The 23,363-nt window shown below is 47.9% G+C and overlaps 1 protein-coding gene across 2 annotated transcripts in view; it reads left to right on the forward strand.

Annotated features, from left to right (window-relative positions):
• Positions 1 to 23,363, forward strand: part of LOC127486052 (uncharacterized) — a 54,143-nt gene that overhangs the window by 10,487 nt on the left and 20,293 nt on the right. Inside the window, exons 1-3 of one of the 2 annotated variants that reach the window (XM_089321440.1) lie at positions 13,257 to 13,821; positions 15,578 to 15,687; positions 18,583 to 18,811. In XM_089321440.1, coding sequence (XP_089177566.1) covers positions 13,646 to 13,821; positions 15,578 to 15,687; positions 18,583 to 18,811 — 515 coding nt within the window. In that variant the 5' untranslated portion in view covers positions 13,257 to 13,645. Of the gene's footprint in view, positions 1 to 13,256; positions 13,822 to 15,577; positions 15,688 to 18,582; positions 18,812 to 23,363 lie in introns of those variants that run through there. The other variant, XR_011384512.2, reaches the window with a different exon arrangement.

The following is a 23,363-nucleotide window of genomic DNA, read 5'->3' on the forward strand; positions in this document are numbered from 1 at the left end:
AGCAGACTTCTAACAGGGAGTTGCAGGCTGTGTCCTCATCACCTAGTTATGAAGAAGGCATTGTGGTCAATGTATGTTATGATATTTAGCTAACACTTTAAATCTCATGAAAAATTTAATGCACAGCATGTAAATGTGTACTGCATTTGCACAGATAATGGTGTGTTTGGATGAGGTCACGGGCATTAGCACAAAGGGGTTGTTTAACAGTTATCTGCCATCCCCACTTGTCTTCAAATACTGTGATTGAGATGGAACTCTAGCACATGAAAGCACTTGTTCACAGAGCCATTTTTAGAATATAAATTGATATTATGACAGAAGCCCTCTCTTAGCTCAGCATAATAGATAGGAGCCAGCATGTACTCCTGATCCAGGTTATGTTATGAGAATGAATTATTTTATTAACAGCTCTTCTAAGTAGCATTAGTGCTAATTAATGAAGAGATTTAATGTAATATTGATAATATTATGCATGCAAAATAGCATACTTCATCTCAGTAAAATAATTAAAATATACTTGAGGATGTTTTACATGCCACCCGCACTTGAGAGTGTTTATTGCTTGTTACTGAGTACATCAGCATTAGCCAGGAATGCCGATGATCTCATAAACATCCTGTATTCAGAATTCTGAAAAAAATTCTGAACAAAGGCATTTTTTAAGATTTATTTATTTACTTGAAAGTAAGAGTTACACAGAGAGAGGAGAGAGAGAGAGAGGACTTCCACCTGCTGGTTCATTCCCAAATTGGTCGCAACAGCTGGAGCTGTGTCAATCTGAACCCAGGAGCTTCTTCCAGTTCTCCCACATGGATGTAGGGGCCCAAGGACTTGGGCCATCTTCTACTGCTTTCCCAGACCATAGCAGAGAGCAGGATGGGGAGTGGAGCAGCCGGGACTCAAACCAGTGCCCATATGGGATGCCAGCACTGCAGGCAGTGGCTTTACCCACTAAACCACAGTGCCGGCCCCAGGCATGTTGGTTAGTGGTATGGGGTTTCCTTTGGTAGAGGTGGAGAAGTCCCAGGATCAGATATGACAGTTGTGTGACACTGTGGATGTACTAAATGCCACTCTGATTTTTACAATGCTATATTAGTAATATTTATTATGTGTTATATGCTTTTCTGCCACAGCACAACTCAGTTGTTTGGCGAGCCCCCACCCTCATCCTCTATGGACCAATCCAGTTTGCTTGTCCTCAGGCTGGCAGGTGACATAGGAGCATCTTACACTCTGAATGCCCTAGGAGGTTGGGTCCACATTTTGTTTTGTGCTTTCCATTTGTTATCACTTTGGCCCCAGGTTTTTCTCATTCACATCTGAATTCTATAACAATTTAATGCAAGGGAGTCTCAGAAAGGTCACAGAAAATGGCATTACTTCAATGCAGAAAAACCATCTCAGATTTTATATATATATATAACAGCTGCTGTGGCTGGCGCTGCAGCAATCTGAAGCCAGGAGCCGGATGCTTCTTCCCAGACCCCCCCCCCCCCATGTGTGTGCAGGGACCCAAGCACTTGGGCCATCCTCTGCTGCCATCCTGGGACACAACAGAGAGCTGGACTGGAAGAGGAGCAAGCAGGACTAGTAGCTGGCGCCCCAACCAGGACTAGAACCCAGGGTGCTGGCGCCACAGGCGGAGGATTAGTCAAGTGAGCCACAGCACCGGCCAAGCTATCTAGTTTCATATTGAATCAGACCAGTAAGAGTACCTTCTGTTAATTCTTATCTTGTCAAAGATGTTAGAGGAATGTTTTTGAATTCCCCATTTCATATGATATTGGCTGTGGGTTTGTCATGTATGGGTTTATTAAGTTGAGAAATTTTTTTCCATATGCATGTGTTCATGATTTTAATCATGAATGGATTTTCTATTTTATGAATCCTTTAAGCTTTGTGGGGAAAATGTGCTAATAATCTAATTGGGGTTTCCCTTAAAAGGGACCATGTGCATTTCTGATTCAATTCTGTTTCTTTTTTTGTGGTGTTCTTTTGAGTACAAGCATAAGGTGACAGAACTTTTCCTGGTCACTTCTCTCAAGGACTTTTGAAGCCTCCTGTACATCACTGTCCATATATTTCTCCAGCCTGGGGAAGTTTTCAGCTGTTACCTCACTGCACTGGTTCTTCTTCTCTCCCTAGTGACTGCGGAAATTTGAATACTTGTTTATGTTGTGTTCCTCTGGTCTCAGGAGGCCATCTTCTCTTTTGTTCCTTTTGTCTGACTGGTATATTTAAAAAGACTCGTCTTTGAGTTCAGGTATTCTTTCTTTTGCTCAGTCTAGTCTCTGTTGTTGAGATGTGTTTGAGATTCACTTTTTTGACTGAATCACTTCATGCTTTCTAAGATTTCACTTTAGTTCTTTTTCAAGGTCTCTGTCTCTGTTGAAGTTTTCATTCATTGATATCATGCATCACTTGCATAACATTCAGCTAACTGTCCATATTCTCTTGTGTCTCTCTGAAGATCCTTATAGCCTGTCTTTTGAATTCTTTATCTGGCATTTTACTCACCACCTTTTCTTTGAGTTCTTGTACTGTAGTGTGGTTATATTCTTTTTGGGTAGCATATTGTTTTACTTTTCACTCTTCTGTCCCTATGTTGATTGTTTTTTTTGTTTTTTTTTTTTTTTAACAGGCAGAGTGGACAGTGAGAGAGAGAGACAGAGAGAAAGGTCTTCCTTTGCCGTTGGTTCACCCTCCAATGGCCGCCGCGGCCAGCGCGCTGCGGCCGGCGCACCGCGCTGATCCGATGGCAGGAGCCAGGAGCCAGGTGCTTTTCCTGGTCTCCCATGGGGTGCAGGGCCCAAGCACCTGGGCCATCCTCCACTGCACTCCCTGGCCACAGCAGAGAGCTGGCCTGGAAGAGGGGCAACCGGGACAGAATCCGGCGCCCCGACCGGGACTAGAACCTGGTGTGCCGGCGCCGCTAGGCGGAGGATTAGCCTAGTGAGCTGCGGCGCCGGCCTCCTATGTTGATTGTTGTACATCTGATAGATCAGTTTTTTTGTATCATTTTTAAGGGATGGTTTTCCAGGATTGAAGGATTTTTCCTGAATGTCTGTCTTTAGGTATTGACTATGTAGCATGTTTTTGTCTCCATTTCAAGTTAAATACCATAGCGGCCTCTCCATATAGCTTATTTTGCTGTAGTTCAGTACAGCAGCATCAAGGGTGTGGGGTCCATTGGAGTTGCTTGGCCCCGTGGTATGGAGTCTCTCAGCCACCACTAGAGTGAGGGAACAGAGTTGCAGAAATGACATTCTTTCTGGAAGCACACCTGGCTGGCTCTGTGAGTGGGCCCAGTGACGGCTCACCACCCATCACCCAAATGTGATACAAGAAGTGCTAGAGACCATTGCCTGATGGGCCAGAGCTCCAGGAGTCACAGTGAAGCCCATTAGACGGGGCAAGCAGACCCCTAGTCACTGCCAGAGGGTGAGGCTGGAGCTGCTGTATTGTATTTGGGGCTGAGATTTGCAGGCCACAGGACCTCCAGAGGGGCAGAAGTGACAGGAATAGTGCTGGCGCTGGGCACTGATGATTTTTCTACTCATTTATTTATTTATTTATTTATTTACAGGCAGAGTGGACAGTGAGAGAGAGAGAGAGAGAGAAAGATCTTCCTTTTGCAGTTGGTTCACCCTCCAATGGCCACCGCGGCCAGCACGCTGTGGCCGGTGCATCGCGCTGATCCGAAGCCAGGAGTCAGGTGCTTCTCCTGGTCTCCCATACGGGTGCAGGGCCCAAGCACTTGGGCCATCCTCCACTGCACTTCCCGGGCCATAGCAGAGAGCTGGCCTGGAAGAGAGGCAACCGGGACAGAATCTGGTGCCCTGACCGGGACTAGAACCCAGTGTGCCAGCACCGCAGGTGGAGGATAAGCCTATTGAGCCGTGGCGCCGGCCAATTTTTCTACTCTTAAAGAGAACCTGTTTGTGTTTTTTGTGGTAAAATTTCCAAAACTATTTCCAAAACTCCACCTTGACCCCAATTTAAGAAGCAGACTCACAGAGAATGATTAATAACTGTTCACTTCCACTGAACTGTGATCCACTGGGTGATTCCAACTCTGCCAGAAATGGAAGCTGGGAACTAAATCCAGGTCTCCCACTTGCATGGCAGTGATAGATTTCTGTGAGTCATCATCTGCTGACTCCCAGGGTCTTTGTTGGCAGAAAGCTGGATTCAAACTGAGGCACTGCATTGTGGGTGTCTCAATGGGTGTTCCAACTACAAGGCAAAATGCCCACACACAACGATGTTTTTAACTGTCAAGGCAGGTCACCTCCAGCCTCCAGCAGTTGGACAGTTACCATGGAAGTGTCCTTACCAGTTGCTGCATTCAGCAGCTTCTCTCCTCCTGGTAAGCTTGTATTTCTTGTAGTGGCGTATATTTCTCATGTTCAGGGACGCTGTTTTCCTTATGACCTCAATTCTTGGGCTAATCGAAGAAGAGAATTGGTGTTAAGTATGTTGTACTATTTTCTTGTCTTTACAAGTGACTATTCAGTTATTTACATTTTGGAGCAGAAATTTAAAATTTCCTTTGAAATTACTTAAAAATCACCAATTACAGATGTATAATACCTTGGTGTTAGTAGATTCATGTAATTGTGCAACCATCACTAGTGTTCTGTTGTAAAAATTTTTAATGCCTTCCAAAGACCAGGGAATCCTCTTTGTAGTCATTCATTTCCCATTCATTGATCACCATGGCTGCAATTGAAAAGATCAAAAATCTGGAAAACAGGTATCATCAAATTTGAATCATTAAATTTGAATTTTATTAGATTATGCCTTCATCCAATCGATCTTTTTCCTACTTTTGAGATAAACAAAGGAGAGATCTCATTATATCTATTGGGAATAATTTAAGGAAACAAGCCATCTAATAGAGCAGAACTGAAAAACCTAAAGGAGAATGGTGGAGTAAAGTCATAGTGAATGTGTTTTCTTAAGTAGTATTTAGTGTGTTCCTTAGTCTCAGCCTGTCAGAGAGTGGTTGAAAATCAGCTGAGTATTAATAATAGGACTTTCTGAGCTCTGATAAAAGAGTAGTCCCATGTCATATATTTGAACAGTGGAAGTAGCTATGTTTGATCTAAATAAAGTAAGATGAAATACAGATAGTGGTTTCTGGGTAATGAGTTACATTCTTGGGACAGGGAGCCTTGAGGGCAAGGCTTGTATGTGAATTCTGCTGCCAATCGGTTGCCACAGGAATTTGCAAAATTCTCACGGCAATCATTTTCCTCAGTTTGTCAAGAAATAGGATAAGATCTTTGTACCTCTCTGGGGTCCCTTCTTCCGAGATTTCTCTGAGTTCCTGGGGACCAGGGATGTGCGTAAAACACGCCTGGGGAACTGAAGATGAGACCTGATGTTTGTCTTTACTCTCTGTCTCCTGCAGCAGCCTGGGCTTAGTCTACATTCTGAGATCAAGAGCTGAGGGAGTGCATCAGAGAAAGCATGTTTGGGGGACAGGAGTTAGCCCAAGCAACACCAGGTGACATTAGAGCAAGTGGCACCCAAAGAGGGTGTGGATAGGGATAAGCCGAGTCAGAAACTTCAGGAGACTCTCACATATGCCTGGTCCACTATCCAACTCCTCCAGGGGCATCCTGAGTTGAGCAGTAAGGACTGGGAGAGGAACTTATTCCACAGTGACATGTGTACCTGTCCAGGGAGCTGCTCTGATGGACCCAGATTAGGTTTATAGGGAGTGGATGCACTGCCTCCTGGAGGATGAGGCTGTGAGCCTGAGGCTCTGACCAGACACAGGAGCCTCAATTCTGGGGCTGTCCTTGCAGGTGATGCCCTCTAAGGAGAGTTGACTTAGAGAGAGCAGGTGGAACTTGAGGAAGGGATGGGTATGTCTGTTCTTACATTGAATAGTTCTTCCCTAAAGTCAGGTATATCAGGGTAATGGGACCCTTCCTCTGAAGTGTTGGTACTAAGAATATTCTTCCGGGCTTTGAGTTGAGAAAGACTTTACATACAGTACTTTTTAGCTGTGAGAAATATTTGGGATTCAGCTATCAATGTGTCGCTTCAGAAACTCAAGCCCATGAATGGTAGATCCCAGGTTGTTTTGCTAACAATGTGATGTTTCTGATACACTGGAGCCTGGCAGGGTAAGACAAGCATGTTGGCGGTCATGATAGTAAGATGAGGAGAGGAAACCTCTGTGCCATTCTATTTTTTTATTTGACAGAGTTAGACAGTGAGAGGAGGGAGAGAGAGAGAGAAAGGTCTTCCTTTCGTTGGTTCACCTCACAAATGGCTGCCACGGCCCGAGCTATTCTGGTCCAAAGCCAGGAGCCACGTGTTTCCTGCTGGTCTCCCATGTGGGTGCAGGGACCCAAGCACTTGAGACATCCTCCACTGTTTTCCCAGGCCACAGCAGAGAGCTGGACTGGAAGAGGAGCAACCGTGACTAGAACATCACACCCATATGGGATGCTGGCACCGCAGGCAGAGGGTTAACCAAGTCAGCCAAGGCGCCAGCCCCTGTGACATTCTATTTCACTGTCCTTCCTTGGATGGTGCAGGGTCCTCCTTAATGAAGTGGGTTTTCTGCCTCTGTGCTGAGAGCACTGTACACTTGACAGGGCCTTAGGGCAGGAGTCAGTCTCTCAGGGTATTGCCATCACTTTGACTCTCTGTTGACACACAGAAATTTATGCTGCCAAGATTGCCCAGGAAACTAATGTTAATTGTAACTATTATGTCCTGGCCAGCCAGGGAAATATGAAGATAATATAAAAAAATCAAAGGACATCTTTTTCATACTGATGAAATAGGATTTGTTGTCTCCTTTATAAGTTAAGTAGAATCCAGCCCTCAAGATTCTCTCTCAATATAAAAAAATAAGTGTATATCAGCCATCTTATGAAAATTTTATAATTCAGTATTTTATCATCAAATTATAATTTATGTAAGTAGAAGTAAAGTAACTCCAAAGTTGATAGTGAGGTCCATGTAGCAGAATCTGGGATTGAAGGTCATTCCATCATGGTTTTTATGCTTAGAAAGAAAAGAAATGACCTCTGTGTTGTTTATCTGCTTTTCCAATCCAGTTCTGTAACCTGTCCCTCACTGCCTATTGAAAACACCTGAATTCTAAATGAATCAGGCCCATCTCAGGTATTTCCTGAGCAAACTGAGGGTCACACATGGTGCCAGTTAATGGGGCTATGGGGAGATAGGGGTATCACAGAGCAGTCCTGTCAAAAATATCTTAGTGTCCCTTTCTCTAGTTTAGCCTGGGTTATCTGTGGGTGAGAATACCAGTAGTAAAAGTGCATAGGCTGTTGTCGCATAACAGGAAGATGGTAATGAATGCTGTTGTCTGTCATGGATGCCGCTCATCCTCCCAAAAATTGAGGACCAGAAAGGTCTAAAGATTCTCCTGCACAGTACTTGAGTGCCCCCTGTAGTATGGGGATAGGCAAGTAAACAGTTGTACTGCCTGGGTAGCGCATGACTTAAAAAGAAATCACTGGGGGTCTGCTCAGAAAGTGAAATTTTACGTAATACTGCACATAGATGGAATGAAGTATAATTCAGTGCAAGATACCTCAGCATTTAGCAACGGAGGCCCCTCCTGTTGTGATGGTTGTCCATGCCAAATAGGAAAAAGAACTACTTGATTTCATTGGTCTTACAGAACTAGGAGGACCTGAATGCATTTCACCAATTTGAAAAAACAGCTCTGCCTCCAGGGGCCTTCCAATAGAATTGGTTTCATTGTGAGTGCCATACAAGGTGGTAGAATAGAGGTAATAATATCCTTGAGATGAACTGACGGAGAGCAGCACTACATAATTTCGAATCAACAAGGAGAGAAAATTTTTTGCCTTGGTAGACATTGCACATTGAGCCCACAATCTGCAATCATCCTTTCACAGAATATATTCATTGTTACAGCTGCCTGTTACAACTGGCTAGCAGTGATGCCAAGGCAAGTATTCATTACAAAGCCAACTTAGTTTAGTAAGAATCTCAGTGGGTGACCCCACGATCATACACTACTTCTGTTTTTTATAAAAATAGTGATTTTTGAGCAATTTTACCCATTGCTACATTTATTCCACCAATAACTGCTATCCTTTATCTTTGAGTGGTTAGACATACCCTATTGACAAATGGGTAGTTTGTAAGTCTTCAGAATGGTTCTGAAGGCATATATTGATAGGAGTCAATTGTATTACAATGGTAGTAATTTGGTGTAGAGAGCTCCAGCTCTAGCGTTGCTCATGAATCTAGACACACAGGTGGAAATACACCTCACCAGGAGTTAGTATTGTCTTCTCAAAATCACCTGGTGATTCTAAACACTCAGCTTTGAACTGATTGATGTTGTATCTTTCCCTTTGAAATAAGCACGCAGCTTCTGCCGAGCCAGCTTCAGGCTATTGAATAACAGGAAAAAAACTGCCAAGTGTTGCCAGTTAAAATTTGCCTTTGGGTTTAGAAAGACTTACCTCCACAACCGGTCTGTGGCAGCCCTAAGCTGTGTAATGATGGGAAAATTACTTATCCTCTCTGAGCTTGTGTTTTTTTTTTTTAACCTTATAATAAGAAGTGGCATATCTTAAAATTGTGATCAATGATTTATTAACAGTAAAGAAAAATAAAGACTCTTACAGGAGGCATCTAGCAGAGTCCCTGTCACTCAAGAAATGGTACTATTTTTCAGTTACTATCTTGTCTGCTTTTGGTGGTTTGAAGGAAACAGGGCCAGTTATAATTTGCAGAATTGTTTCTGTTTATTCTTTGTCCAAAGTGCATGTCAAGGACCAAATTATTTGAGTCATTACCACTGCTTCCTAGGTTCTGCATTGGCAGGAAACTGGAATCTAGGGCAAAGATGGAAGTTGAGACCAAGTACTCAGGTATGGGACATGGGCAACCCAACCAACAATTTAACCTCTAGGCCAAATGTCTACCTCTGATTCCTAAATCTGTAGTTACCCTGTATCTTTTATTTCGGCTCCTTTTTCTCCTCCTCCTCCTCCTCTACCTTCTTTCTGTGGAGATAGGCACACTACTTCTGCATTTGCAAAATTACTTTCTTTTCTTATATCTAATGTAACATTATTTCAAAATGTGATGACTTAATAATATATTATTTTCTTACAGATTTATCTTTATTTATTTGGATGAGAGAGGTAGAGACAGAGAGAGAGAGGCCTTCCATCCGTTGGTTCACTCCCCAAATGGCTACAACAGCCAGAGCTGGGCTGATGCAAAATCAGGAGCTAGGAGCCTCTTCTGGGTCTCCCATGTGGGTGCAAGGGGCTCAAAGACTTGGGCCATCTTCTGCTTTCCCAGGCCATAGCAGAGAGCTGGATTGGAAGTGGAGCTAGAACTGGCGCCCATATGGGATGCTGGCACTTCAGGGTAGGGCCTTAACCTGCTGTGCCACAGCACCGTCCTGAATAATATTCTTTTAAAAGGGTTATTTATTTATTTGAAAGGCAAAGCTACAGAGAGAGGGAAAGATAGACATTTTCTTTATTTTTTTAAGAAATGTTTGCATCCCTCATCAGGGCCACTTTTCTTTCTTTTTGATTTATTTGACAGTTACAGAGAAGCAGAGAGGGGAGGGATGGAGAAAGGTCTTCTGGCTGCTGGTTCACTCCTCAAATGGCCTCAATGGTCAGAGCTGGGCATATCTGAAGCCAGGAGCCAAGATGTTCTTCTGGTTCTTACACACGGGTGCAGGGGTAGAAGTACCTGGGCCATTTTTTTACTGCTTTCCCAGGCCACAGCAGAAAGCCGGACTGGAAGTGGGGTAGCCAGGGTACAAACTGGCACCTTGGGCACTTGCACTGCAGGTGGTGGCTTTACCCACTACCCCACAGCACTGGACCCCAGAGAGACATTTTATACCCTCTGGTTTATACCCCAAATGGTCACAAGAGCTCGAGCTGGGCCAGTCTGAAGCCAGGAGCCTGTAACTGCATCCTGATCTTTACCATAGGTAGCAAGGTCCCAAGGACTTGGCTCATCTGCGGCTCTCCCAGGCACATTAGTAGGGAGCAGCTGGGACTTGAACTGATACTTGTATGGGATGCCAGCCCTGCAGGTGGTAGCTTTACCTGAAATGCCATAATGTTGTCTCCAGGAATAGTTTGTTCTGCACTCTCATGTCTTAGTGGATTTAGTGAGCTTTCTGGACTCCGTTGATCAGTTCCTGTCTGTGATCCTTCAGGGGGTTATGATGATGTCAGTTGAGACTACTGGTGTTTGGGCTCACTCAGAAGACTGGTAGTTGACACTGTCTGTTAATGGGACACTAAGATTATAATGTGTTCTGCTTTCTTGTATTTGTTTTATTTTTCTTTTTGCAGATCTTGGAATCACTTATTTTTTTATTTTATTTAAGTTATACAAGTTTCATGTATTTCATATATACAGATTTAGGAACACAGTGATACTTGCTACCCTATCCTCCCTCCCACCATGCTCTAACCCTTCTTCCTATTCCATTGCCACTCTTAATTTTTTTAGCTTTTATTTAATTAATACAAATTTCATAGGTACAGCTTTAGGAATATAGTGGTTCTTCTCCCCCATAGCCACCCTCCCACCCCAACTCCCGTCCCACCTCATACTCCCTCTCCCATCCCATTCTTCATTAGGATTCATTTTTAATTATTTTTATATACAGAATACCAAGTCTATACTAAGTAAAGATTTCAACAGTTTGCACCCACACAGACACACAGCACCCACACAGACACAAAACGTATAAAGTACTGTTTGAAGACAATTTGCAGCAGTGGGGTGGCTGGATCATAGGGTAGGTCTATAGAGGTATCTCCATACTGTCTTCCACAGTGGCTGCCCCTGTTTACATTCCCACCAACAGTGGACCAGAGTACCTTTTTCACCACACACTCGCCAGCCTCTGTTATTTGTTGATTTCTGTGTGAGTCCCATTCTGTGTGGAGTGACATGAAACCTCATTGTGGTTTTGATTTTCATTTCCCTAATGATTAGTGATCCTAAGTATTTTTTCAAGTGTTTCTTGGCCATTTTATTATTATTATTTAAAAGGCAGAGTGACAGAGAAAGAGGGAGAGACAAAGAGACATAGTGGGAAAAAAGATCTTTCTCTGGTTCACTAACAGAATGGCTGTAATCCCTGATGGAGTCAGGAGCCTGGAACTCCATCCAAGTTTACAATGTGAGTGGTATCACCTAAGTATTTGGACCATGTTCAGCTCATTTTCCAGGTGCACCTTACTGGTCAAGAATACATTATGGGGCCAACTAGAGTTCAGAAGATATTGGGGGCAGGCGCTGTGATGTAGCAGGTATAGCTGCCACCTGGAGTACCAGCATCCCATATGGGCACAGGTTTGAGTCCTGGCTGCTCCACTTCTGATCCAGCCCTCTGCTATGGTCTGGGAAGGCAGTAGAAGATGGCCAAAGTGCTTGAGCCTCTGCCCCAGCGTGGGAGACCTGGAGGAAGCTCCTGGTTCTTGGCTTCGGATCAGCGCAACTCCTGCCATTGCAGCCATCTGGGGAGTGAACCAGTGGATAGGGGAACCCCCCCTTCACTCTTTCTCTGCCTTTCAAAAAGTAAAGACTTTTAGAAATAATATTACAGAATGCTGGGTGAATGTGCAGAGGGTGTAACATCTTTTATATTGGGTGCAACGTTGCTTTCCAGTTTTGGAATTGTTGCCAAGAAGAAGTAGAATATGCCAAATACATGATTTCCTGGTGTGTATTACCCCTAGGGTAGACATATGCTGTCAGTGTAGCCAAACACAGACAGCTGCCCTCAGCTGGGAAGAAGCTGCTAAGTTGTCATTTCTGGCAGTGACTTCAGCAGTTGTAAAGTCACTGAGCTTTCACAGGCAGCAGTGCCTGCACTGGTACGTTAGTGACACCAAAAGCCTGCATCAGTGACAGTGGGAGCCTTCGGTAAGCAAATCAGAAAGATCAAGATCTGGGGACAAGTTGTAGTTTAGAATCTCAGCCACACAGAGGACTCTATTTGTGTCTTGCTCCTGGTTGTGGTTCACTGTCTTCTTCAGGGGTTCTTTTGTATGCTGCCTATGATCCTTCAATGCACTTTTCAAAAATTTCTTGAATCAAGGTTTAATCCTCATTTTTTATGTCTTAGAATTCCAATTCACACAAAATAAATTATTTTAATGTTGTTTTTATGAGGGAATAAATCTTGGTCTAATGCTAAATTATATACCATGATCATATCAGGAAATCTGTAGTCAGAAACAAATAATTGCATCATTCTAACGTTTTGGATATTGGTATTATTATATTATTCTCAAACACTTGATATTTCAGCTTTACTGCTGCTTTTTGTTGAGGCTTTTGAAAATAAATACCACATTCCATAAATGTTTATTGTAGTATATGCATGGCTTAGCCCTTAGAGTGCTTGTATTCCACTACAGAAATAAATTTGAAAAACAAAGATAAGATATGCAATATATGTATATAACTTAATTTCAACCTTTTCTCATTTTGCCTTCAAAATCTTTTTTTGGTTAAAATATTTTGAAAGAAGTCAGAAAATATTCTAGGGAGTGCAACTGCTGAGTAAGGCTTTCAAAAGGGTGAGTCATCTCACCTGAGCTGCCAGGAGTCAGAAAGCAGAATATTCATGATAGTCCTGATTCCAGGAGCAAGAAGTGAAGGCAACTTCTCATAAACAGCATTAGCAAAAGCAATGGGTTAAAATAAGTGAAGTAAAGGAATCGCTCCAGAAAAAACTAACCCATCAAATTTTCTCAGACTACCAAAGGTGTTAAAATAAGTATCATATAGCAGAGTACTGGTAGCAATGCCACATTGCAATGTTAACTCTTGTACAGATATTTAAAGGAAGATTACCAAAAAAAATGAAAAAAAAAATCTGAAAGCACAGCTAAATGGAAAACCAGAAGGGGAAAAGCTGTTATCATATGATCCCCTAAAACAGACATCAGACCGGCAGTGAATCTTCATCGTGTTTGATATAATTGTAGAGCAGTGAAATTTTCTCTCCTTACACTCTACTCTCTACATTGCTCATGTCTCAGTTAATTGGCTCGATTCTCTGTACAGAATACTTTATATCAGAGGAATGTGTGTGTGTGTGTGTGTGTGTGTGTACAAGTGCATTCTGAAGAGGAAAGGAGACCATAAATAGTTGAGAACAAAGTACTATCTAAATCAAAATGCAAATGTCACTCCTGTCTCTCCCTTTGTATTTTCAGCAGCAGAGTTGTTTGCCAAAGAGTGACTATCAAGGCCTTGACTAATGTTCTAAGGAGGGCACAATGTTCCACTCCCAAAACAATGTAACCCAGTGGTTTTCAGCAAGGAAACTGATAAATTTCCCAAAGGAATTCCTTACTGTCAGTAAGACCTCTGAAAATTCACTAGTGAGAATAAATGCCACGAAATCTAACATTAGTATTCTGAACTGAATTTGCTTATGCCAGACCTCTAAACAATAAATTGTGTTCTGCTGTGTTGCTATGCCCGTTCATGAGGCAAGCCATTTTAAAGTAAAGCATCTTGGAGATTCCATAAGAGCAGAATGTGGAAGGGGTGTACTGCTTTAGGCTAGGGGAAAACAGCAAAAAAAAAAAAAAAATAGTGGATGAAGTATATTCTTAGGGGAGACTTGGAGAGCAAACTACAGGAAGTGCTGAGGAAGGAAGAAGGACACCGTGGATCATGGTGGAAGGCCCACGTGGACGCAAAGCAGCAAGCACAGACACAGCACATGACCCCAGGAGCCGAGAGCGGGAGACTGCACCAGCTTTGGAGAGTGAGGTAAGATCAGTCTGCAGAAACCTGTGGCACTGGTGATCTAGCTGGAGGGAGAGCCTGGTCGACTGCACTGTCTGTGAATGCGGCCTGGAGTCCTCAGTGGGACAGGGTACCCACTTACCCAGTGGGAAAAAGGGGCACATTTCCCTCTCCCCATTTCCCCACAAACAGGTGGCTGAGAGAGGGCAGGTGGCATTATGGGTATAAGTAGCAGCTGAGCAGGTCTTGGGCATGTGCCCAGCAGCTGGCAGTTCAGCTGGAGGATGGTGGGGAGAAGGTGCCATTGTGAAACAAGGAGGGGCTGTGGCGAGTGACTCTTGGTGCACGTGTGGGATCCAGGGATATTGCCAGAGAGCAAAGTCCCTGTTCCCCACTGACCTTGAGTCTGGCTGGGAGGATTGATGGGGGCTGTGTACCCAGGTAAAACTGTGAGGTACTCCCAGGCACTCAACGTATCAGAGGCTCAGGGGCTCAAAACCCAAGGTGGAGCAGCCACAGAGAGCTGGTTCTGGGAACATGGCTCTCTCTCCATGGATGGGTGGAGCAGATCTTCTGCACGCCATGGCTCAGAGAGCTTCCCCCAGGTATCCCAGTTGGATTCAGAGGCCCAAAGACATGGGTCATCTTCTCTGCTTTCCCACGTGGGAGATGTGAATGAAGCTCCTGGTTGCTGAGTTCAGTCTAGCCCAACCATGGCATCCAGGATTCTCCTGGCAAACTTCTCTTTGGGGGAGGGTGTGTGGCACAGTGATGACACCACCTGTTGGGATGCTCCCATCCCATAACAGAGGGCCTGAGTTCAAGTCCCAGCTCTCCTTGCAGTTCCAGTTTCCTGTAATACCCACCCTGGGAGACAACAGGTAGTGGCTCAAGTTGTTGGGTCCTTGCCACTCACATGGACCCAGGTTGAATGCCTGGGTCCTGGCTTCTGCCTGGCCCAGCCATGGATGTTGTGTATACTTGGAGGGCTAAACAAGGATGGACGTTCTCCCCATCTGGCCCTTTCTCTTTTGTGTGTCCCTGCCTTTCCAATCAATAAAAAAATTCAGTCACCTTTTGTAATGCCAGCATCCCATATGGGCACTGGTTTGTATCCAGGCTGTTCCACTTCTGATCAGGATTCTCCCGAATATCCTGGGGAAAGCAGTGGCAGATGGAACAAGTGCTTGGGGCCCAGCCACCCTCACGGGAGACCGGGAAGTCTCGACTCCTGACTCCTGACTCCCGGCTTTGGCCTGGTCCCATAGTGGTTGATGCAACCACCTGGGGAGTAAACCAGTTGGATGGAAGATCTCTCTATGTCACAGTCTCTGTATCTTGGGCTTTCAAATAAATACCTAATCATAAAAAAAAAATAAAAAATTGTTTGGCACACTGGTCTTCCCCTGTCCCAAAGGGCCTCTAACCTTTGGCCAGCAGGACTGCCACTTTCCTGCATTCTGTCCTGTGAAGTTTGCTCTTTTTACTGGTGAGGACTTGAGCATGGGTTCCTTACTCTCCCCTCAGCACCATGTCCAACAAACCAAACTGCTGGTTTTGACAGACACCTTTACCCACCCTGACCAGCACCACAAGCTCAGGGTGGGGAGGAAAGGGACACAGCTCCAGGCCAGCACACCACCTTCTCCCACTCTTCTTTCCTGGGCAGTCAGCAATTCTCCATCAATCAGTGCTGTCTGTTTTGTGGTTGGTTGGTTTGGGGTTTTTTTGGTGGATTCCCAGAGGCCTTAAAAGTTGTTGGTTTTGTCGTGTTTCATAGCTGTCGGACACATTGCTGGGGAAAGCCAGACATGAGCCTCCTTCAGCACCGGACACAGCCTAGGATCCGGCTGGGCTCAGGACCTCCCCTCCCATCTCTAGTCCCACGAGGTGAGTCGGCCCTCTTCAGTGAAGCTCTCCACTCAAAACCAGGCCTCCCTCAGCTGGCAAGGGGAGGTGCCAAAGATTGTATGTATGCCTGTGGGGGTCCCAACACTGTCTCAGGCAGTAGTACCCAGTGTGGTGTGCACGTGAACTAGCAGATGGAACACCACCTTCCATCCCTAGGGTGTGCAAACTCTTACACTCACTGACACTTCACAAGAGAGCCAACCTTTTTGGAGCTTCTGCTCAGCTAAGCTCCCACGTTGGAGCACTATTTCAAGTCTCAGCTGCTCCACTTCCCATCCAGTCTTCTGCTTGTGTGCCTAGGAATACAGCAGATCCAGGCCCAAGTACTTTGGCCCTACCACCCATTTAGGAGAGTAGTAGGAGTTCCCTGCTCCAGGCTCCATCCTGGCCCCTACCTGACTGTTGTGGTCCTGTGGGAAGTGAACCAGAGGAAGGAAGACCTCTCTGTCACCACCTCTTTTGCTCATTTCTGTTTCCAATGCATAAATCTTTGTGGAAAAATTACACACCACATGGTAGTTTTCAGATCAATGTGGAACCTTTATTTATAAACACAGGCAATGAGTTGGATCTGGTTCCAGGGATTCAAACCCTTGCCATTTCACAAGGGAGGGAAGGCCAGGTTGGGTTGAGAAATACCCAACACTCTCCCCACGTACCCATGGTGCAGCATGAATGCTACAGAGAGCCCCGCATTGCCCCCCCAGTCTCCTCTTCCACTGCTCTCCCCATTGTCCTGGATCCAGTGCCCCATTCCATGCCTGCCACCACCATCACCCCGTGTTCCCCTTCTCCCTCCCAATTCCACAAGAAGCCCATGCTCAGCCTCCCTCAGCCCACCCTCAGCCCTCCCTCGGCCCTCCCTCGGCCCACCCTCGCCCTCCCTCGGCCCACCCTCGCCCACCCTCGCCCACCCTCGCCCTCCCTCGGCCCTCCCTCGCCCTCCCTCGGCCCACCCTCGGCCCTCCCTCGCCCTCCCTCGGCCCACCCTCGGCCCACCCTCGCCCACCCTCGCCCTCCCTCGGCCCTCCCTCGCCCTCCCTCGGCCCACCCTCGCCCTCCCTCGGCCCTCCCTCGGCCTACCCTCGCCCTCCCTCGCCCTCCCTCGGCCCACCCTCGGCCCTCCCTCGCCCTCCCTCGGCCTACCTTCGCCCACCCTTGCCCTCCCTCGCCCTCCCTCAGCCCACCCTCGCCCTCCCTCGCCCTCCCTCGCCCACCCTCGCCCACCCTGGCCCTCCCTCGGCCCACCCTCACCCACCCTCGCCCTCCCTCGGCCCACCCTCACCCACCCTCTCCCTCCCTCGCCCTCCCTCGGCCCACCCTGGCCCACCCCTGAACCACTCGGTTTGTCCCCATCCTCCATTACCCTGCCCGTGCCCATACCCCCATCCTGCCTTCTCCCTTGCCTGACCCATGTCCACCACTCCCTTGCTCCCCAGGCCCTCTCCCCACAGACCTGCTCTCCCTGCTCTGTCCCTGCCCTCGGCGCCTGTCCCTGTGCCACTGTGCTGGCAGCAAGGCCTAATAACTGCCACGGAGGATGACATCACAGAAGTCTGGCCTGTGCCAACATTCTGTGCAGGTGAGGTCATTGCCCTCAGTGGGACTGTGAGCCACGTGTGGAGCACACTGGCTCTTGTGCACTGGCCACTCTCTCCACATTGGTCCACTTCCCAGCCCATCACGGGGTGGCAGGTGTAGACGGGCTCTTACAGGGCTCATGACCAATGGAACCTAGTTTTAAACTAACCCCAGAGCAGGGATGAGTAAGTGTACAGCATTCCTTCAAATCAATCACAACAGAGCTGCCCCTTCTCTGCTCGCAGGTCTTCCTCAGGCTGGGTAAGAGGTCAGTGCTGTGGGCTTTACCCTCAATTGACAGTCACCAGAAAACGATGACAAATTGAACATACCACAATGGGACAAGGACACTGGCAGATGAACCTTGCCCAAATCTTTTATGTTATCTAAGATCTTAGCTAAGGACAGTATGATGTTTCAGTTGCCAAGGTATTCTAAACTCTACTTCCCTATTTTCATACACATGAGTAGACCCATGATGCATTTAATTAGACCCATGATGCAGTGTGTGTAAACTGCTTGGGCAATCTTTGGGCCCAGCAGTGAGAGCACCAGGATGAGACCTGGGGTTTCCATCCAGGCTCCACTCTGGTTTCCAGCTTCATCCTGGGGCTCCAGCAACTTCAGACACCTAGGAGGAGCGTGCGCTCTCGCTCCCTCCTTCTTAAATAAATAAAGAAAAAATTCTTAGAAAATGAAATCTTCAAATTATAGAGTCTAGGCAGATTGAACATCAATGCTGGCCTCGGCTCCACACTGGCCCAGTGCCAAGGGAAGGGCCTAGAACAATTGGAGCAGTGGGCAGTGGAGCAAACTGCCCATGGACAGGCACCTGCCCAAGAGTCACTGTGCCCGGCCACTAGAGTACCTCCAGCTGCCAGGCCACACACCCCCACCCTCTTGGAACCATTTCTCCCTCCCCACCCCAAGGGGTCCCACCCAGGTCTCTGCCTTTGGGTGAGGGGCTCATATACACGGACCCAGTGCCAAGAGGGACAGCAGGTTCTGCCACCCACACCCACCCGTTGAAACCTCCAGAGTCAGCAACTGGGACTGTGTTGTGGTGTGGGAAGCTGCCTTCCAGGATCTGGGCTGCTGGGGGTCCCTGGTGCATCTGTCAGCGAGGCCAGGCCCTCCTGGGGAGCTTCCACAACCACAGTGGGGGAAGGGGCACAGTTAGAGGGAGACAGAAGCCACAGAAGCTGACACTGTGCCCCAACCCCTGTAGCCTCTGTATCCCTGCCCCACCTGCCCTGGCCTGGCTGGCCCCTGCAAAACCTGGTTTCTCCCCAGGAATGTTTGTTCCCGTTCTCTGCTGGGGGAGTTTTTTCATGGCGGGGCCTCATCCTCGACGAAGCTGTGGGACTCAGAGCCAGGCTCTATGTCGCCCGACGATCCTGCTGACCCCGGCCTCCTGCAGACCATGGGCCGCCATACCCCTGGCCGCATTTCCAGCTTTTCAAGTGGGAAGAAACCACCCCGCGTCCCAGGACTTGCACTTCTGTGGGCCATCCTCAGCAAGGTCAGTGAAGTGTCTATAGCTGCCTGGACCATTTCTATGAAGAACGCTGGTCGAAGCCTTGGCTGAGGGGGTCCAGGGGTGTGGAGTTGGGGGTGAGAACCCTGCAGGGAGAGAGGTGGTCACTGGTGTCCAGGAGCCAGCTAAGGTAGCCATGGGCCTCCCTAACCTGTCCTCGCCCACAGTGTTTCACGGTTGGTTTGGCATTTGTGGCCTCAGATCACGGGCTCCTTCACTGATAGGTATGTACCCTGCAAGCATGTGGGCCCCACCCTTAGGAACCTGCTGGGCGCTAGAGGCTGGGAGCTGCCAGAGGACAGGCGATGGCCTCAGGAGCTGGTGGACACTGGGGGCAGCTGCTGAGAGTGGGTGCCCTGAAGTACGCTTAAAGGAAGAGGAGCCCAGGTCCCTCCTATTCCCTATGGAGTTTTGAATGCGGCTTCTGGAACACTGTCCCCTCTGGAGCTCCTGAGTTTGTTTTACATGCAGCCAGTTGTAGCCTGGCTCTGAGCTCTGCAGTCACACATATGCAGCGCACACACACTCAGTCCAGAAGTGAACTCTGAATGGGCTGTGCCCGGATGCATACTTCAGCCCACAGGCCCTTCCTGCACATGCTTCAACTGGCATGGGCTGGGGGGTGTGTGGGACAGACCCCCTCAGTGAGCCTGAGCAGCAGGCGGGTCGCTGGCCCTAGTGGAGGGGTGCTGAGGAGGGGGCAGTGGGCTCGGGGGTCCATGGTCTCCACTCAGAAATGCACCCTGAGAAGGGACCCAGCAAAGCGCAAAGGACACCAGCACCTGTCGTGGACACAGGTGACTGCAGATATCCAAAAGGGCCCAGGTTAAGGGGCTGCCTCCCCCCGCCAATCTCCTTCTGATGCTCACCTTGGAGAGGACGCAGGGCCACGCTGGTACCGGCACTGGAGAACCCAGGACCCTAAGTCTCCACCCACACCCCATGGCTGCTTTCATCCTGGTGAGTGTCGGAGACCCTGAAGGGCCAGGCCATGGTCCCAGGCAGAGGCCTGTCCTCAGTGCGCTGGCCCTGGGCCTCTTGTTCCCTCTCTCTGGATGTGTTTGTGTCTTGCACTGGAGGAGAAGCAGCCATGCAGGTCCTGAGCAAGAGTCAGAGCTGGCCTGGTCAGGGAGTCTTCCTCCTGGCCCAGACCCACCTGGGACCAGGAACGTTCTCAGTGCCAAGGGGTTCCACACATTCCTACAAAAACCAATGTGAAACCCAGTCCTCGCAGCTGCCCCTTAGGGCCCCAGGACTCCACGTTCTGAAGGCGGGGAGGGGCAGAGCACATTGCTGCCCCTGGACTCTGCTCAGAGCCCCAGCGTCAGAGTTATGCCCACCCTGGTGGCTCCTGGGTGCGGTTACTGCTTCTGTTTTCCCTGTGGACCACAGCAGGCAGGCCACCCCCTTCCTGGAGTAAGATCACCTGTGTGGACCGTGACGGTGATGTTAGTGTGTGTGTATGTGTGTGTTCTGTGTGCATGTAGGTTCACATGTGTATGTGTACTGTGCAAGTGTGTGGTGTGCACATAGTTAATGGCTTCATCCTGGCCCAGCTCTTGTTGCTGTAGCCATTTGGGGAATGAACCAGCAGGTGGAAGATCTCTCTCTCTCTCTCTCTGCAAATCTGCATCTTAAATAAAAAAAATCTTAAAACCCTAAAACCCTACCATTTTCAGCACTGGGGACGCCTTCAGAGCTCTAGGAGCTCAGGCACTTGATGTTTGGTGGAATCAGGGACAGCGAGGTGGCACAGCTGGGCCTACAGCCAACACTGGCATGGCCTTCGGGTGCCAGCTTGAGTCCCAGCTATTCCCAGCTCCTGTCTTGGGTGCTTGTGAGCCGGGAGAGAGGCTGTGGAGTGGTGCAGGTACTTGGGATTCCTGGCTGCCCCAGGTCTGTCCACGTCTGGACCTCCCCCTCGCACCTCGTCAGCACCAGTAATGCTGTGTCCTTGGTCCCTGGCATCTCTAGGGCCTCTCAGGTGATTCTGGGTCCTTAACATGGGGTCTGAAGCTGCTCTTACCGTTGGCTTCCACATGGCTGCTGTCTGTTGCTTTTGTGGCCACCATGGCTCAGCCATGGCCACACTCCCTGAAGAGTGGTTTAGGGGTGGGGCTTTTGCATCCTCTGACCCCTGCCTTCCCAGGTGTGTTCACGGGGCAGCCAGGACTAGAACAAGTGCCTATGATGATGCCACTCCACCCACCACAGCCAGCACTGATCCCTCACCTCACCTTCCCAACCTGTGTTCAGCTCAGTGGACAGGAGAGGGCAACAGTGTGGGCCTCTCTGGTCAGGTGGCCACTGACAGGAGGAGGTGTCGAGCCAGGCCTGCTTTGTGTCTAGCTCTAGTTTTCAGGGTGGCAGCTCCCACTGATGGGCACCTGACCAGCCACCTCCTAGTGGTCTCCAGGGATTGCCTGTTGGGGGATGTGGGAAGGGAGTTCTGGCCCCCATGGTGGCATCTGCCACTCACCCTGTCACTTGCAGCTCTGTGGGAGATGGGTGAGGGTGCCCCTCTTCTGAGCAGGACCCAGAAGGGAGCTGTAGAGATAGAGGTGCAGGCTGAGTGGTGGAGTTAGGCATGGCTGGCAGGTTTATAAATGAAGACCTGGGGTCCTCATGGACCTAGATTGAGACCAGGACCTCCCCCAGGCCCTGCCTTCCAGTGGGAGTCTGCAGCCCAGCCTGCACACACCATGCTACCCTCCCCTGTCCCCCACCTTTCTTCCCTCCCCTCTCCACCTGCCCCTTCCACAGGTGCTTCAGGTGCCTCAGGCGCACCGGCCCCAAAGGCCATTCTCTCAGGTTCCTCCTGCCCCCAGGGCGTCGTCTTCCTACAGTTTTCCATAGCAGCTGCACTAATTTACGTATTTAACAGCAGTGTGTAGGTGTTCCCCTTTTCCCACTTCCACCTTATCATTGTGACTCTGTCCTTTGGAGCTTAACCATTTTGAAAGGGTTAGCTCATATCATTGTGGTTTGGATGGCATTTCCATGATGGCTTGTGATATGATATTGAGCATTTTTTTCATAGAATTGTTGGCCATTTGTATTTTTTTTTTAATTTTTTTTGACAGAGTGGACAGAGAGAGAGAGAGAAAGGTCTTCCTTTGCCGTTGGTTCACCCTCAATGGCTGCTGTGGCCGGTGCACGGTGGTTGGCACACCGAGCTGATCCAATGCCAGGAGCCAAGTGCTTCTCCTGGTCTCCCATGGGGTGCAGGGCCCAAGGACATGGGCCGTCCTCCGAGACTGCACTCCCGGGCCAAAGCAGAGAGCTGGACTGGAAGAGGAGCAACCGGGACAGAATCCGGCACCCTGACCAGGACTAGAACTGGTGTCTGGTGCTGCAGGTGGAGGATTAGCCTAGTGAGCCGCGGCACCAGCGGCCATTTGTATTTCTCTGGAGAACTCTGTTCAGCTCCTTTGGCCATTTCATATCTGGATTCATTGTTTCATTTTATTTTTTTTAAGTTGCGGATGTATTCTGTACATTAATCCTTTTTCAGATAGGTAGGTAGCTCACAGATATTTTTGCTCATTCTGTTGGAGGACTCTTTATTGATGATTTCCTTTGCTGTCCATAAGCTGTTGACTTTCATATAATCCCATTTGATTAGTTTTGATTTGTTGCTTTGCCCTGAAGGTCTTTTCTAAGAGTCAATCTGTACTTAAGTGTCTTCTAGTACTTACTCTACATTTGTTTCCAAAAGCTTCATAGTCCCTGGTCTTACATTTAATAAAGTCCTTGATCCATTTTGAGTTGATTTTCTTCTTTTCTGTGAGTAATGGATCTAATTTCAATCTCGTACATAAATGCAGTTTTGCCAACACCAGTTTTTGAGGAGATTTTCCTTACAGCAGTGAGTATCTGAGACCTTTTATAAAAATCAGATGTCTCTACATATTGGTATTAATTTTGGGACTTGCATTGTTTTTTTTCCATTGGTCAATGTGTCACATTTTATGCCACTGCTGTGATGTTTTAACTAGTGTTGATTTGTAGTATGCTTTGAATCAGGTGTTGGGAGGCATCCAGGAACTTTTGTTTTGTTTTGTTTTTTGGTACGGAACCCCCGAGCTGTTCTGGATCTTCTGTGATTTGTATGAATTTTAGGCATTTTTTTTTGGTTTTTCCACAAAGAATGTCATTGATATTTTGATAACAATTTAATTGAATTTTTATATTGCATTAGGTAAGGTCGACATTGTTTTTGACAGGCAGAGTGGACAGTGAGAGAGAGAGACAGAGAGAGAAAGGTCTTCCTTTTACCTTTGGTTCACCCCCCAATGGCCGCTGCGGCCGGCACGCTGTGACCGGTGCACCATGCTGATCCGAAGCCAGGAGCCAGGTGCTTCTTCTGGTCTCCATGCGGGTGCAGGGCCCAAGGACTTGGGCCATCCTCCACTGTACTCCTGGGCCACAGCAGAGAGCTGGACAGGAAGAGGAGCTACTGCCACAGAATCTGGCGCTCCGACCGGGACTAGAACCTGGTGTGCCGGCTCCGCAGGTGGAGGATTAGCCAATTGAG

The sequence above is a fragment of the Oryctolagus cuniculus genome, chromosome 19 (genome assembly GCF_051225735.1).
Source record: "Oryctolagus cuniculus isolate XC-2025 breed Fujian yellow rabbit chromosome 19, ASM5122573v1, whole genome shotgun sequence".
NCBI lineage: Eukaryota > Metazoa > Chordata > Mammalia > Lagomorpha > Leporidae > Oryctolagus > Oryctolagus cuniculus.